This window comes from Podarcis pityusensis (assembly GCF_964106645.2).
Source record: "Podarcis pityusensis genome assembly, chromosome: 12".
Taxonomy (NCBI): domain Eukaryota; kingdom Metazoa; phylum Chordata; class Lepidosauria; order Squamata; family Lacertidae; genus Podarcis; species Podarcis pityusensis.
The window spans coordinates 32,143,509-32,156,406 of NC_138037.1; the positions used below are offsets into that span (position 1 = coordinate 32,143,509).

Consider the following 12,898-nt stretch of genomic DNA (forward strand, 5'->3'; position numbering starts at 1 on the left):
AAACTAGACTTCTGACAGGTGGATATGCTTGGGGTTTTAACAGGACTGAACTTTTCCACAAATTATCAGTGCTTTCCCTGCCTTCTTTTGGAGTAAGAAAAGGGTTGATATGCTATGCTAATCTATTTAATAAAGTCTTCCAAAGAGAGAAACATTTATTTGGAAGCGCCTGCCTGTGAGACAACTAGAGTGAAAGGTCCATCTTGATTCTTATGCAACCTGCCCTTTTTTTGGCATTACAACCTTGACCCATCAGCCACAACAGAACTCTCTCTCTCTCTCTCTCTCTCTCTCTCTCTCTCTCTCTCTGCCCCCATCCCCCCAGCTGGCATCGACCTTAGAGTTTGGAGACATAAATTTAACTCTTACAAAACTGCCGCCTTCCACAAAACACTGGAATTGGAGAGCTCTGGTAAAATCATGACCTTTCATTGCAGTTTAAACCTGTTAGTCATAAAGACCCTCATCCCATTCCATGAATTTCCCTTAAACTAGAGATATATGTTTTGTTTTTGAAAAGCAGCTTCTCTTCTCCACACATTGTGACATTTTCCTTATATGATAAGTATAGGTAAAGGTAAAGGGACCCCTGACCATTAGGTCCAGTCGTGGCCGGCTCTGGGGTTGCAGCGCTCATCTTGCTTTATTGGCCGAGGGAGCCGGCGTACAGCTTCCAGGTCATGTGGCCAGCATGACTAAGCCGCTTCTGGCAAAGCAGAGCAGCGCACGGAAACGGCGTTTACCTCCCCGCCAGAGCGGGACCTATTTATCTACTTGCGCTTTGACATGCTTTCGAACTGCTAGGTGGGCAGGAGCAGGGACCGAGCAAGAGGAGCTCACCCCATCGCAGGGATTTGAACCGCCGACCTTCTGATCGGCAAGTCCTAGGCTCTGTGGTTTAACCCACAGCACCACCCACGTCCCCATATGATAAGTATATAGGCATTATTTTATTTTTAGCACATGCTTGTCTACAGCACTTTTTAAAAAAATTCTGGTGCTTTAACTCATGCACCCTTGTACAGATCTTGCTTGGCAAGGCCAAAATTCCTCCCAGGAACCACATCCAGGATTCAGAATTAAATGCAAATAAGATGCCCACCCCTCATTTCCAGGATGTGAGAGATGCTTCTTTGTTGTTCCATGTAGACTTTTTTTATATACCCTTGCAGCTTTCTAAGCTTATGCTTCCTGGTTCTAAGGAAACCAAGGCTGTGTGCACACCAGGCATTTAAAGCAAATTTCCACACCCCAAAGAATCACGGGAACTGTAGTTTGTTAAGGGTGCTGGGAACTGTAGCTCTGTGAGGGGCAAACAACAGTTCCTAACAGTTATTGTGGGGAGACACATGCTTTAAATGTATGTACACAGTCCAAGTTTATGATTTCCAGGACTTCCACCAGCAACATTTAGTCTTAATAGGTTCCTTTCATTTCTCTTTGTTACTTTTTAAGGTTGATATACTGCTTGACTGCAATAAAACCTAAAATACTGAATCATATCATTTTACTTAGGAAACTATTTGGCTTTGAAAAGGTAACAGATTATTTCTTTGGTCACCATCCCACCTTCTTGTTTGCCCTCATCTTTAGTAGGGCAGGGAGGAAGACTTTAGTAGGACTGACGACTTGTCTTTAGCAAAATAATCACAAAAAATCTATATATTTGATATTGTCCTAGTTCATTTTTATTGCTAGTAATGTACATTGGATCACATAATCAGTGGTAGGTGGAAGGGGAGGATGAAATGTAAGACACACATTTCCCCCCTCAAGTATTAACACAAATAATTGACGTCCTCACAGAAAAAAAACATTGGAAAGAATCATGAGCAATAAATGCATACCTTTCTCCTTGTTTTCCACCGCTCTTAGGGTTGACGAAAACTAGAAGCGGATGAGTACCCCGAGTAGGTGTAATCTAAGAGAATTGCCACAGAAACCCATTAATATTGAGTTTTTAATTCTGATTTTCCTTATATCTACTGTGTGTGTGTGTGTGTGACACTATCTCATTGCTAAAACAGTTTGTTAAAATATAAGTGAAATTTGTTTTTATTTTGATGCTCACACAAGGTTACACTAGTTGAGACTTTTAAATGTTTCTGGTGGGGTTGCTTTTTGTTACTATGTATTTTTGTGTTTGTATATTATAAAGCTCCCTGTAATCTTCAGATGAAGGGCAGTATAGACATTTAATTTATAATAATGATATTAATAAATACATTTTTTATTTTAAAAAATCCGTACTTCATCCAACACATCACCATGTAATGGTGTTTAATGTAATAAGAGTGTTTAATGTAATAACTGGATAATATTAAATCAGCTTGTTAGTGCAACTTTAACATCATTTATTCCCAGTTTTAATAACTATTCAAAACAATCCTAAATACTCTATTCATAATACTCATGTTGTTACCTTATAAATATGTTGAGCTATGCTATCATTCCACCCTGTCACTTAGTTTAATACTTACCATATCTATACCTCCCCCAGTAATGTATTTCCACTGAACTACATCTCTTGAAAAATCTATTATCCTGCTGCTTTCTTCCTCTAACCCTTATTGCCTTTGTTAGTTTAATCACATGCTATTTCTCATATCCTTGTTGACCAAATATCTACCGTAGGGAGACCGGGCTCCCCCCACCCTAAACTTGACATATGGCCATCCAGGCGATCCATGAGTTATAGGTTTTAAAAAAATATCCAAACAATGCACTTGAAGATCCCTTCATAACTCACACCGAGTAATATATTCCACCAAAATGTATTTAATTTTTCTAGCTTGATAGTGCTATTGGTCTAGGACAGGCTTACAATTCTCATTGCCTGGTTTGGCTGTAAATACAACTGGGAAACCCAGCCAGATGGGTGGGATATAAATAAATTGTTGTTGTTGTTGTTGTTATTTCTCCTTTCTGTGTTTCAGGGGACTTATATTCAGCTGTTACCTCAATTAAAGATTTTTTAAAGTGTTTGTACATTTCAAAAGGTTTTATGATGATTTGCTCTAAAGATATTAGAATCTGGTGCATGTGTGTGTCTGTGTGTGAAATATTTAATTCAGAATTATTGCCAACAACATGTGTAGGAACCCAGGACCCCTATTCCTGAGCTGCCTGTCCCCTTGATTTAGAGGGGTGCCTACATAGTCTAGTCAATAATTTCTTGAGGGTCCTCAGGAACAATCAGTTAGGGCTGGAGTCACACACAAGGGTCCACACCTCCCACACTCCCTCATTTCTCATTACCTCCTACCTCCCCCCCACCCTTGTAGCACCCCATGCCCCCTAGAAAGCGTCTACATAGCACCAAGGACCTTTCTGAACACTATGGGATGGGTTGTGGGGTTCTGAAGGGAGAAATCATCTTGCCCCTTCTGATGGTTCTCAGGATCCAAGCCATTGTTCATGGCTGCAATCCTGTTAGGTTATTAACCCTAGCGCTCTTGGCTGATGGGTGTAAATTTTTAATAAAGTTTAAATTTTTAACAGGGTTTAAGCCCTACAACATCTGTAACTTCCACTTCTCTGCTATTAAGGAAAGGCAGCACTGTTCAGGACCCTGTTCAGCTCCCCAGGCAATTATCTGTTTGAATGGGGGCAAGGGGGGGGGAGGTCTATGAATTGAGTCCCATATGCTTCTGCATGGATAGCATAACATTACAGCCTGTTATCAAAAACTGTCATATCTTTAATGCTCATCTAGAGCTTTAATCAATTCTACTTATTTAGTCCAATTCCAGGGGTGTTTGTTCCTGTGAATGAAGGATAAACCAATGGTTCTCATTGTGACAAAGATGGACTGCCTCTTAGAAGTCTCTATGGATTCAGGTTAATTAATGAGGCTCATCCTAAGGTTATACATGATATATTACTTCCTCTAATTAGAAATAATAATCCTGATCATTATGCTGGTTAAGCTAGAAAGAAATAAGATGAATGTGCTTAACTATGATTAATAATAGTTGTACCTAAGTAGCAATCTCCTCTGCCACTGAGTTGCCTGCATAGACTTATATGACTATGTTTTTAACAGCATAAAAATATTAATGAATATTCTAAAACTTTTCTTTCTGTAATACGTATTTTTTTAAAAAAAAATTGTAGCAAATCTGGGAAATGTTATCTTTTCCTTACTCTGATGCCAGGATGCTCCGTACATTGTCACAGGAGCATAGAATCCACTTTAAACTGAACATCTAGTTATACTGTTATATTTCATGTGTTAAATCACAAGCCATTATAGGATTATGTATAATGCTAAATCTGCTTCCCTTTTTTGCTCAGAGATCCTCTCTGTTTGCTTCCACATGTTGGCTTTAAGCCATCTACTAGTTACACAGGGAATCATTGCTGATATCTCAGATAATAATAAATAGCTATGCGGATATACGTTTTAATCCCATACAAACATATTGCAACCTGCTGGCTTCTCGTATATCTTAAGAGAGGTGTCTGAGGTAGGAGAGGGAGTTCCTGTACGGATATTTTTTTAAAGAGGTCACCCCTGTATTGTATACGATTCATCCAATCAGAGTGCAGGTCTTTACAAATTATTGTGTGTATAGGGAATAACCCATACAATTGAACTTATTCGTGTTAAATATAACAGCCAAGTTTTTGTTAAATGTTCAAAACCCAATCACACAACTGGAATGAAATATCACTGATCAGGATATATACTAATACAGATGTGAATGACAGCCAGCAAATGATTTGCCTTCTCACCTACTGGGCTTTTAAAAGCAAAATGTTCTACCAATTTTGAAAAGCAGGCTTGAAAGTCCTGTGCAGATGGCATTCCTAGAAAGGAACTGGAGAATCTGCCAAGAGTTTCACTGTGCGTTTATATTCTATTGCAGAAAATGTTCTCTTCAACATTATCAGTCTAGTGCCTTCTTCACTCCTAACGGAAGATAACATGGAGACACCTGGAGGTGATTTTGTTCTGTGTGAAGGCAGAACGAGGCAATGGTATGATTTCCTAAACCATGTTGCAGGTAGAGATCCTGGCGCAAATATATGTAGGAGGCAACCATCCTGTTTACCATCTTATCATTATACAAGGACATTCACTCAGACTCTCCACCCCTGTTCTAAGTTTTGCCCTGTAATTGGATAATCTGAAATGTGCAACCGGATGCTATAGTTTTATGCTAGGGGCCCATATTGGGCCAAACTCATTCTGCGACATGGGAAAATGTTGGAAGAGTAGCTGAACACAATTTTAAACACAACAGAAGTAATCACACCTGAAGGCCTTGCCCATCTACAGTGACAGAATTTGCTCTCTGCATCTTGTTCCGATCACCTAGTTTGTTTGTTTGTTGGGAACCATCCTTTTCTTTTTTCATAGTTGCCTGGCGTTCCTAAAAGGGAGGTTGGAAGCAGCAGATTAGTGCATTATAGTATCTTACTATGGTGGAAATTGAAGACTCTCATTCTAGCTTTACACATTCAAATACCGCTTCAGTGATAATGGGTTCAGTGATTGCAATCAAATAATTAAATGAAGCCCAACTTCATATACATCTATTTATGTATCTAAACATAATAAATAGATAGGTGATATTGTATTTTGTCACAATAAGTGCTAATGCAATGGTATGAAGTTGGTAATAATCATGAGGTCATCTAAGCTGTATGGTTAAGCTTATCGAAAAAGGAGATTAATCAATCGCGTTTTGGCCCCAGTCTCTTAAAAAAACAACAACCCCTACTAAAAAGCGCAATTGTTTTTGCAATCTGCTTTACCCAAAATCTGAAGTTTCAAAAGGGTTTGTTACATTACAACCTCACTAATCTGAGTTAGCTACAACACAATCCTATATATGTCTACTCAGAAGTAAGTGCCATTGACCTCAATGGGACTTAGTCCTTGCTATGTGTGTATAGGATTTCAGCCCTAAAACCAAATTTGGACTATCTGGATAATACAAAGCTAAGACTGAATGGATGCAAAAAGCAGGAAAACCTTCTCCAAGTGGTGATTTTTTAAAAAAATTATTTCTTACATACATATGCTTTTAAGAAGCATTTTTCCAGGTGAAAATATGTCACCTCCTCAGCAACTGTGGATAAAGAGGCTTAGGAGAAAGGCAGTACACAGGAAAAGACATGGAATCATAGCTACACGGAACAAGCAGAAAAAGTGAATGAAATAATTATTTTAGGAATACATAACATTCACTTAATATCCATAGGAGAGAGGGAGATACGCTGCACACAATGCCAAGACTGAGGACTTGTTCCTGAAATATATTCACAGTCTTCCAGTGTTTACAGCCGCACAACTGGCAGGAAGGCAGGGAGCACTACTGAACCAAGCATGGAACCACAGTAAGGAAGTGTGCACCTCTGGAATTTCATTCCTCAGTTGCATAAGCCTAGCAAACTTAAAAAAATAAAAAATGTCTCCTATATTGCAGAGTCTACAGAGCTACCCAATATATCCCTTGGTTTTTCCTACCCCCTTGTGACCAATACATCCTGGTCTTCAGCAACATTTGAACAGATGGTGGTCCAGGCAGATTGGCAGCAGATCGGACAACCAGATTTCACTTCCCTGAGTTTTCAAAGGCTTACGTTTGAAGCCTAGGTCCTATTCCCATAATGGCTGAAGGAATTTGGCAGACACAACAGGAGACAAGAATGCTGGGCATCAACTCGGCCGAAGCAACTCAAGACCAAGAGACCTTTTCTGTCACCTCCCTTACAGTTCTTAATTCGACAAACAGAAAAAAATAAATAGCCTAGTCAATATTCTGTGCCACTCAATCCCAGTCTCTCAATCCCAGTTAGACTTGAAAGCTTTTGCAGATCCTCTTTCACTATATAAAAGGTAAAGGCAAAGGACCCCTGGACAGTTAAGTCCAGTCAAAGGCGAGTATGGGGTTGCGGCGTTCACCTCGCTTTCAGGCTGAGGGAGCTGGCGTTTGTCCACAGACACCTTTCCGGGTCATGTGGCCAGCATGACTAAACCGCTTCTGGTGCAACGGGACACTGTAACAGAAGCTAGAGTGCATGGAAATGCTGTTTACTTTCCTGCCGCAGCAGTACCTATTTATCTACTTGCATTAGCGTGCTTTCAAACTGCTAGGCTGGCAGGAGCTGGGACAGTGCAACAGGAGCTCACTCCGTTGCGGGGATTTGAACTGCTGACCTTCCGATCATCAAGCCCAAGAAGCTCAGTGGTTTAGACCACAGCGCCACCCGAATCCCTCCTTTCACTATATATATATATCCTAAAGGAAGCAGTGACAATTCAAGAGGATAGCTAACTGCTCCAATGAGGAGAGCAGGCGAATCCAATATGCTGTCCTGCAGAAACTGCTGGATGCAAACTCAAGTAAGTCAAAGCTAGCCTGATGTATGGTCAGGTATGATGGAAGTTGAGAGTCCAACGACATCTAGAGGGCACCATGTTGGCGACCCCTGCTCTACTAATTAAACACCTCTACTTTGTGCTGCTAGAAATATTCCTACAGGCACATTCACGAGGAAAGTATGCAGGTGTAGGCAGTAATGCTACTGGCTTCTTGTTGTCGTTGTTAAGTGAAACTAAATTAATTGTGCAGCTGTTATGCTTTATAGTAACAAAACACATATAAACACAGAAAAAATGCAGACTGCCAGAAATAATATTCGTAATTGTCGTGATCAATTTACAGCTTTTAAAAGGGGGACGGGGGGGGTGGGAGGGGAGAGATAGAAAAAGAACTAATGTTGCAAAGGAACACTGACAGATTTTTTCTGCTGCTGCTGCTGCAGTGAGAAAGAAAAGAACCAAGGCTGGTGATAAAATTGAAAAATAATAATAAATAGTAATATATAGATCATATTGAGGCGCCCCAGAATCCATGCAGACCTAGATAAACATCCAAAAAAGGTATGTCATCTCTTGCTTTGTTGTCTTTTAAAATAGTAGGCTGTGACATTTTTTATTCACCTATGGCGGTCGCTTCATAAATTCACTTTAAGTTGGGCCCCTATTATGTTAAAGGGAAATCAGGTGTGCCTGCTAACAAGAAGCGCTATCTGCAATTATGCGCTTTGCCGCCCCTTTATTCCAATGTTCAGAAACTACAAATGAAGCACAGAACAAATTACAAATAGAGAAATCAAAGGCATCTAAAACCTCAGGAGAATATTATATTTCTTCTAAATGTAACACAGAGGACAGATCTTTTTTACATACATGTGTATAGCATTCTGACTGATAATTCAAAATATTCACTTTATTGTTTTCATGCAGTGGGTACCTTAAGTGTTTATGATTTAACAAGCTAACTTAATTTAACGTGCAATACAATCCTTTGCATGTTTACTTGGAAGTAAACTCCTCTGTGTTCAGTGGGGCTTCCTCCCCAATAAATGCATTTAGGATTGCAGCCTAAGGTAGATTTCTTCTGAAGCCAATTTTCAGTTACTAGGTTTTTGGCCACTGAAATATATCTTTAAGGAAAATATGTATTCAGGTTCTTTATTGTATATAATTTTATTGTTTCTTAACTTTTGTAAGCTGTCTTGGGAGGGTATATTTTTTAAATAAAATCTGTTTCTTATCTCTCCCAAGAATCAAATCAAGATCACTACAGAATCCAAAAGGTAAAGCAATACCTAGCACATTCCTATTCAAAAATGTCTTAGAAAAATGCTTAGAATGGGGTTAGAATGGGCATCACCCTTAACATTATCACATCTCCAGCACTGCATATCTTCCTAATTTTCCTAGGGTTATTATGCTTTACAATGGGTGTCAACTATTTTATAAAAGGTGACATTTTCAAATCAGTTTTCAAATACAAAATACAATGTTTATTCCTCCTCATTGAACTCCTAGATAATTGTTTCAATTTTCCATATAACTTGCATAATTGCTGGCTGGCTAAATCCTTATCTGTTTCTCCTAGGTTATTTCTACCTGTAGATTCTTTTCATCTCTATAGAAGGGATGATGTAAACATTGCCTAAATAAAGGGTTTTTGTTTCTCTTTTACAGTTAGAATTCTTCAGTAGTACTACAGGACTGAAATATTAAAACCTTAAAATAAGGAGATCAAACCACATTTGGCATGTCCTTCAAAAAACAACAGCTATGTAAAATCTCAGGGCGATTGTGCGATATTCTTATATAAAAATGGAGGTGAAGCTGACACTTATTGAAAATAAATGACACTGCAAAATGCAGATATTTATTTTCTGGGTAGCATATATGTTCTAGTTATGACTATTTTATTAGGGTATACAAAATGATTGATGCGGCTGTAATCATTTTGTCTCATGGACACAGGCAATGCTGAGTGAAAGTTACTCAATAAAACACTAATGCACATTTTGACGGCTTGCAACGTGAAAGTATTCTGTTTTCTCCATGAACTTCTAGACTAGAAAAAAAATCCAAAAAGTATTGCAACAGGACATTGGATTCCTGATTGTAACCCTTAGAGGCTGATTAGGTAGCAATATCCTATTCCTGTTATTCTATATAGTGTTACAGATTAAGAGAATGCACCAGTGCAACTTCTCTTTGCTTTGGATCCTTCCATTCACAAGTCCAATCACTGTTGATCTTCTACCCATGGGCATACAATGGACTTTGATGCAGACAAGGAAAGGCCTTGTGGGAACTATAAAAACATACACTGAGTTGCTTCAGGTCTTCCCCGGTTTGCACACTGACATTACAACACAAAGATTCTATTGTGCCATTATACCGGAACTCTATTTTATGTTGTTTATGTTCAAGGAGCAGAGGTTGTTCAGCCCTCTTACTGCAATAACAATGTTTTGTTCATATAGTTAAGGCAGAAGAATCAGATGATGCTCTTCCAAAGTGATGTTTAGCTGATGGTGTAAACTTCTAGTGAATTTTGTTCAGGAAGACTGTATACGTCATCTCTGCTGCCTAAAAAAAATCCATTTCACACAGACATGAGGGGAAATCTGTTTCTGCCACTCTCCTCCACCATATTATCTAAACATCACCATTTCAAATTCTCTAAAAGCCACAGGAACATTTGTGATGCAACTCATAAAGTCCCAGAAATGAGAACAAAGGTCCTCTATAAAATGCTGAAGGCAAAGTTCTGAAGAACAGGATCTTCATGCACCTATTAGCTATCAATAGCTCAGCCTGGACAGCTCAGTTGGTTAGAGTATGGTGCTGATAACGCCAAGGTTGCAGGTTCAATCCCTGTAGGGACAGTTGCATATTCCTACATCACAGGGGGTTGGACAAGATGATCCTCAGAGTCCCTTCCAACTCTATGATTCTAGGAAATTGCCTAGAGATAGAGCAGAGCTCCACCCAAACCAGAATCCACATTGGAACTATGATTATTGGTTGGAATTGAATTCATTGAGTAGATCCAGGGCATGCTTCATGCACCAGGACCTAAACCAGTTTCAGAAAGGTATGAGACATAGCACAACCAAGTGAGTTGCTATGTCATGCTGTACCCATATCTCATGTTCAGTATTCACAAGGCAAGGCCTAATATGGTTGGAGGACATTATTGTGGCAGCTCAAGCTCTACCCTAGTCTGTGAAGAGCCTCTGGAATACCAAAAAGACCACCCACTAGGCATGCCAAAGGCCTCAGAATAGATATGGAACAGTCCAAAGTGGTTCAAAGGATCACACTTGTTCACACCTTGTCTGCTGTGAAGGCTCCATCATGCTCAGAGAATGTCAGTATTGCTACTCTGTTGTCTCCAAGCATGGGCAGAGACCTGTCTCTGCACACGCCAATAGTAGATATAGCACAATTCATTACGGATATCACACTCTACTTGAGCTCTGGTGGAACAGAATGGATTCCTTGCCAAAACTGTACAAAGCAGACTGGCTTGCTTATCCCTGTTAACAACCCTGGACGACCTTTAAAACTTCAACAGTTCCAGTCTAATCTCAACTGTGAGTAATTTAGGAACACTCTAGGGAGTCTATCCTTTGATAAGAGAGTCTTCTTTTAATATGTAATGTGCAGGTCTTCTGCTTTTTGGAGTGCTGCAAGAAATACAGACTGTCATAACTACTATGCCAGCCCCAAAATGTACTTTATGGCAGGAAGTCAAAACACCAAACAACTTTTATTTGCATCTGTGAACACTTTTATATTACGCACCTCAGGAAGCGAAACTCCTAAAGGAGGTAGAGTCTGTTGGAGAAAAACAGTTTCAGCTACAATATTAATATTAATTAAAGACAATTCCTGCAAAGAAAATTTGAATGTGTGGCCATTTTGTTGAGCTAGTAAAGCAGTTTCCATTACAAGTCAAGTCATTACAGGAAAGTAATGTGGATGTATTGTGTTTATATAAAATTTTTCACAAATAAGATAAAGATAATTAACAAAAACAAAATCTTAAAAGCAATAAAAAAAATCACCATACAGATCAGCATAAAGCAAAAACTCATCATAAAATGGCTTTCAGAACAAAAATATTTTCACTGCTTACTTGAAAATGGTAAGAGACGGTGGTTGGCAGATATCCCCAGATAGAAAGGTTGGTATCAGACAACCGAGGATGGTTTGGTCAGTCTATTTCCAGTCTGTTTTGGCTTTGCATAGGTTCATGTATAAGTCCTTCACATCCTCTTACTACATTAATCTATTTTTATTAATCCTGAGACCTCCAGGCATATGGCGGTATATAAATTCAATAAATAATAATAATCCATACAAAAATGTATGTGTAAATCAAGTCAATCCATACTGAAACTCGCAAACAAATGAATTCCTCAAGCATCGCTACCAGTAACTGAATCCTTGCTAGTGACTAGCCAGAGGGGATCTCAAACTGATCATAGGGCTCAGTAAGGTTTACATGGACAGAATTGGTCCTGGTTTACACTAATACTTTAAATTTAACATTGAACAAGTTGTGTTTGAATACCCTGTGTATAAAATGCATTTCTTCATAAGGGATAGCAACACTGCTTCCATTAAAGCAATTATACCAAGCCTCAAGAGTGATTAGCCACTTCCAAGATTCAAGCACAAAGATTCCCTCCTGCACCTTTCATTGAACAGAAGGTCAAGGGTCAAGGGTGCTCCTATATTATTTCAGGCTTTCAAACAATCTGTCCACATCCTCAGGTAGCATAAGCTAAAGCATATTCCTAACAAGTGACCAGACTCTATTTTTACAGTTCCTTATGGACTCTTATAACTTCCCATTCTTCTTTCAACCTTGTGCAACACAGCCCACAACCCTTTGCTTCCTTTTTATTCTTTCCAAATAGTGTTCTGTCGTCAGAGGTACATCTAGGAAATTTTAGACTCTAGGCCCCAGTAAAACCCAGTATGCCCACATGGCTTCAGCTGCTGACACTGAACCTGCTTGCCTCATCATATCTGGCTTCAGGGTAGTCATTGGGGGCCCTAGACTTTGGCCCCAAAGCATAGCCCTAGCTACATCACTGACTGCTGTACATAATTATTAGGAACTTTTCAATTGTGTAATGTGAAAGTTCTGGAGAACCTAAGAGTAAGAGTTAGCAAACATGATGATTCATGAACCTGCATCTCCACTTCTATCAAACTGCATTTGTTAAGGTAAAGGCTCACCATCCTCAAACACGAATCATCATGGAAGTTATTTATGAGGTGCTATCATATCTGCTTAAGCTGGAAAGAGCTACTAGAAGACTCAGGACCAGCAAGGAGCCATGCCCTTTACTTCACCCATGGTACTCACAGAAGTTTGTGTGACCAAACCACAGGGAATACAAGTTCCCACATATCTTCGGTGACTTATGAATCAGCCCTCACCTCAGTGCCTCACAGCAGTTTACGCTTCTACCATCGAGTCAGTGCCCTGACAACATACCAGCTACATGTACAGCACAGATCATTGTATCACAATCTCTGTCAAAGTGTTGG

General features: G+C 39.4%; 1 protein-coding gene across 6 annotated transcripts in view; it reads right to left on the reverse strand.

The window, feature by feature from the left end:
- Positions 1 to 12,898, reverse strand: part of DGKB (diacylglycerol kinase beta) — a 253,677-nt gene that overhangs the window by 156,328 nt on the left and 84,451 nt on the right. For 5 of the 6 annotated variants that reach the window (XM_080974724.1, XM_080974726.1, XM_080974722.1 and 2 more), the window contains 3 exons: positions 11,138 to 11,170; positions 5,262 to 5,378; positions 1,848 to 1,921 (listed from right to left, as the gene is read on the reverse strand). In XM_080974724.1, coding sequence (XP_080830850.1) covers positions 1,848 to 1,921; positions 5,262 to 5,378; positions 11,138 to 11,170 — 224 coding nt within the window. The remainder of the gene's footprint in view (positions 1 to 1,847; positions 1,922 to 5,261; positions 5,379 to 11,137; positions 11,171 to 12,898) is intronic. The other variant, XM_080974727.1, reaches the window with a different exon arrangement.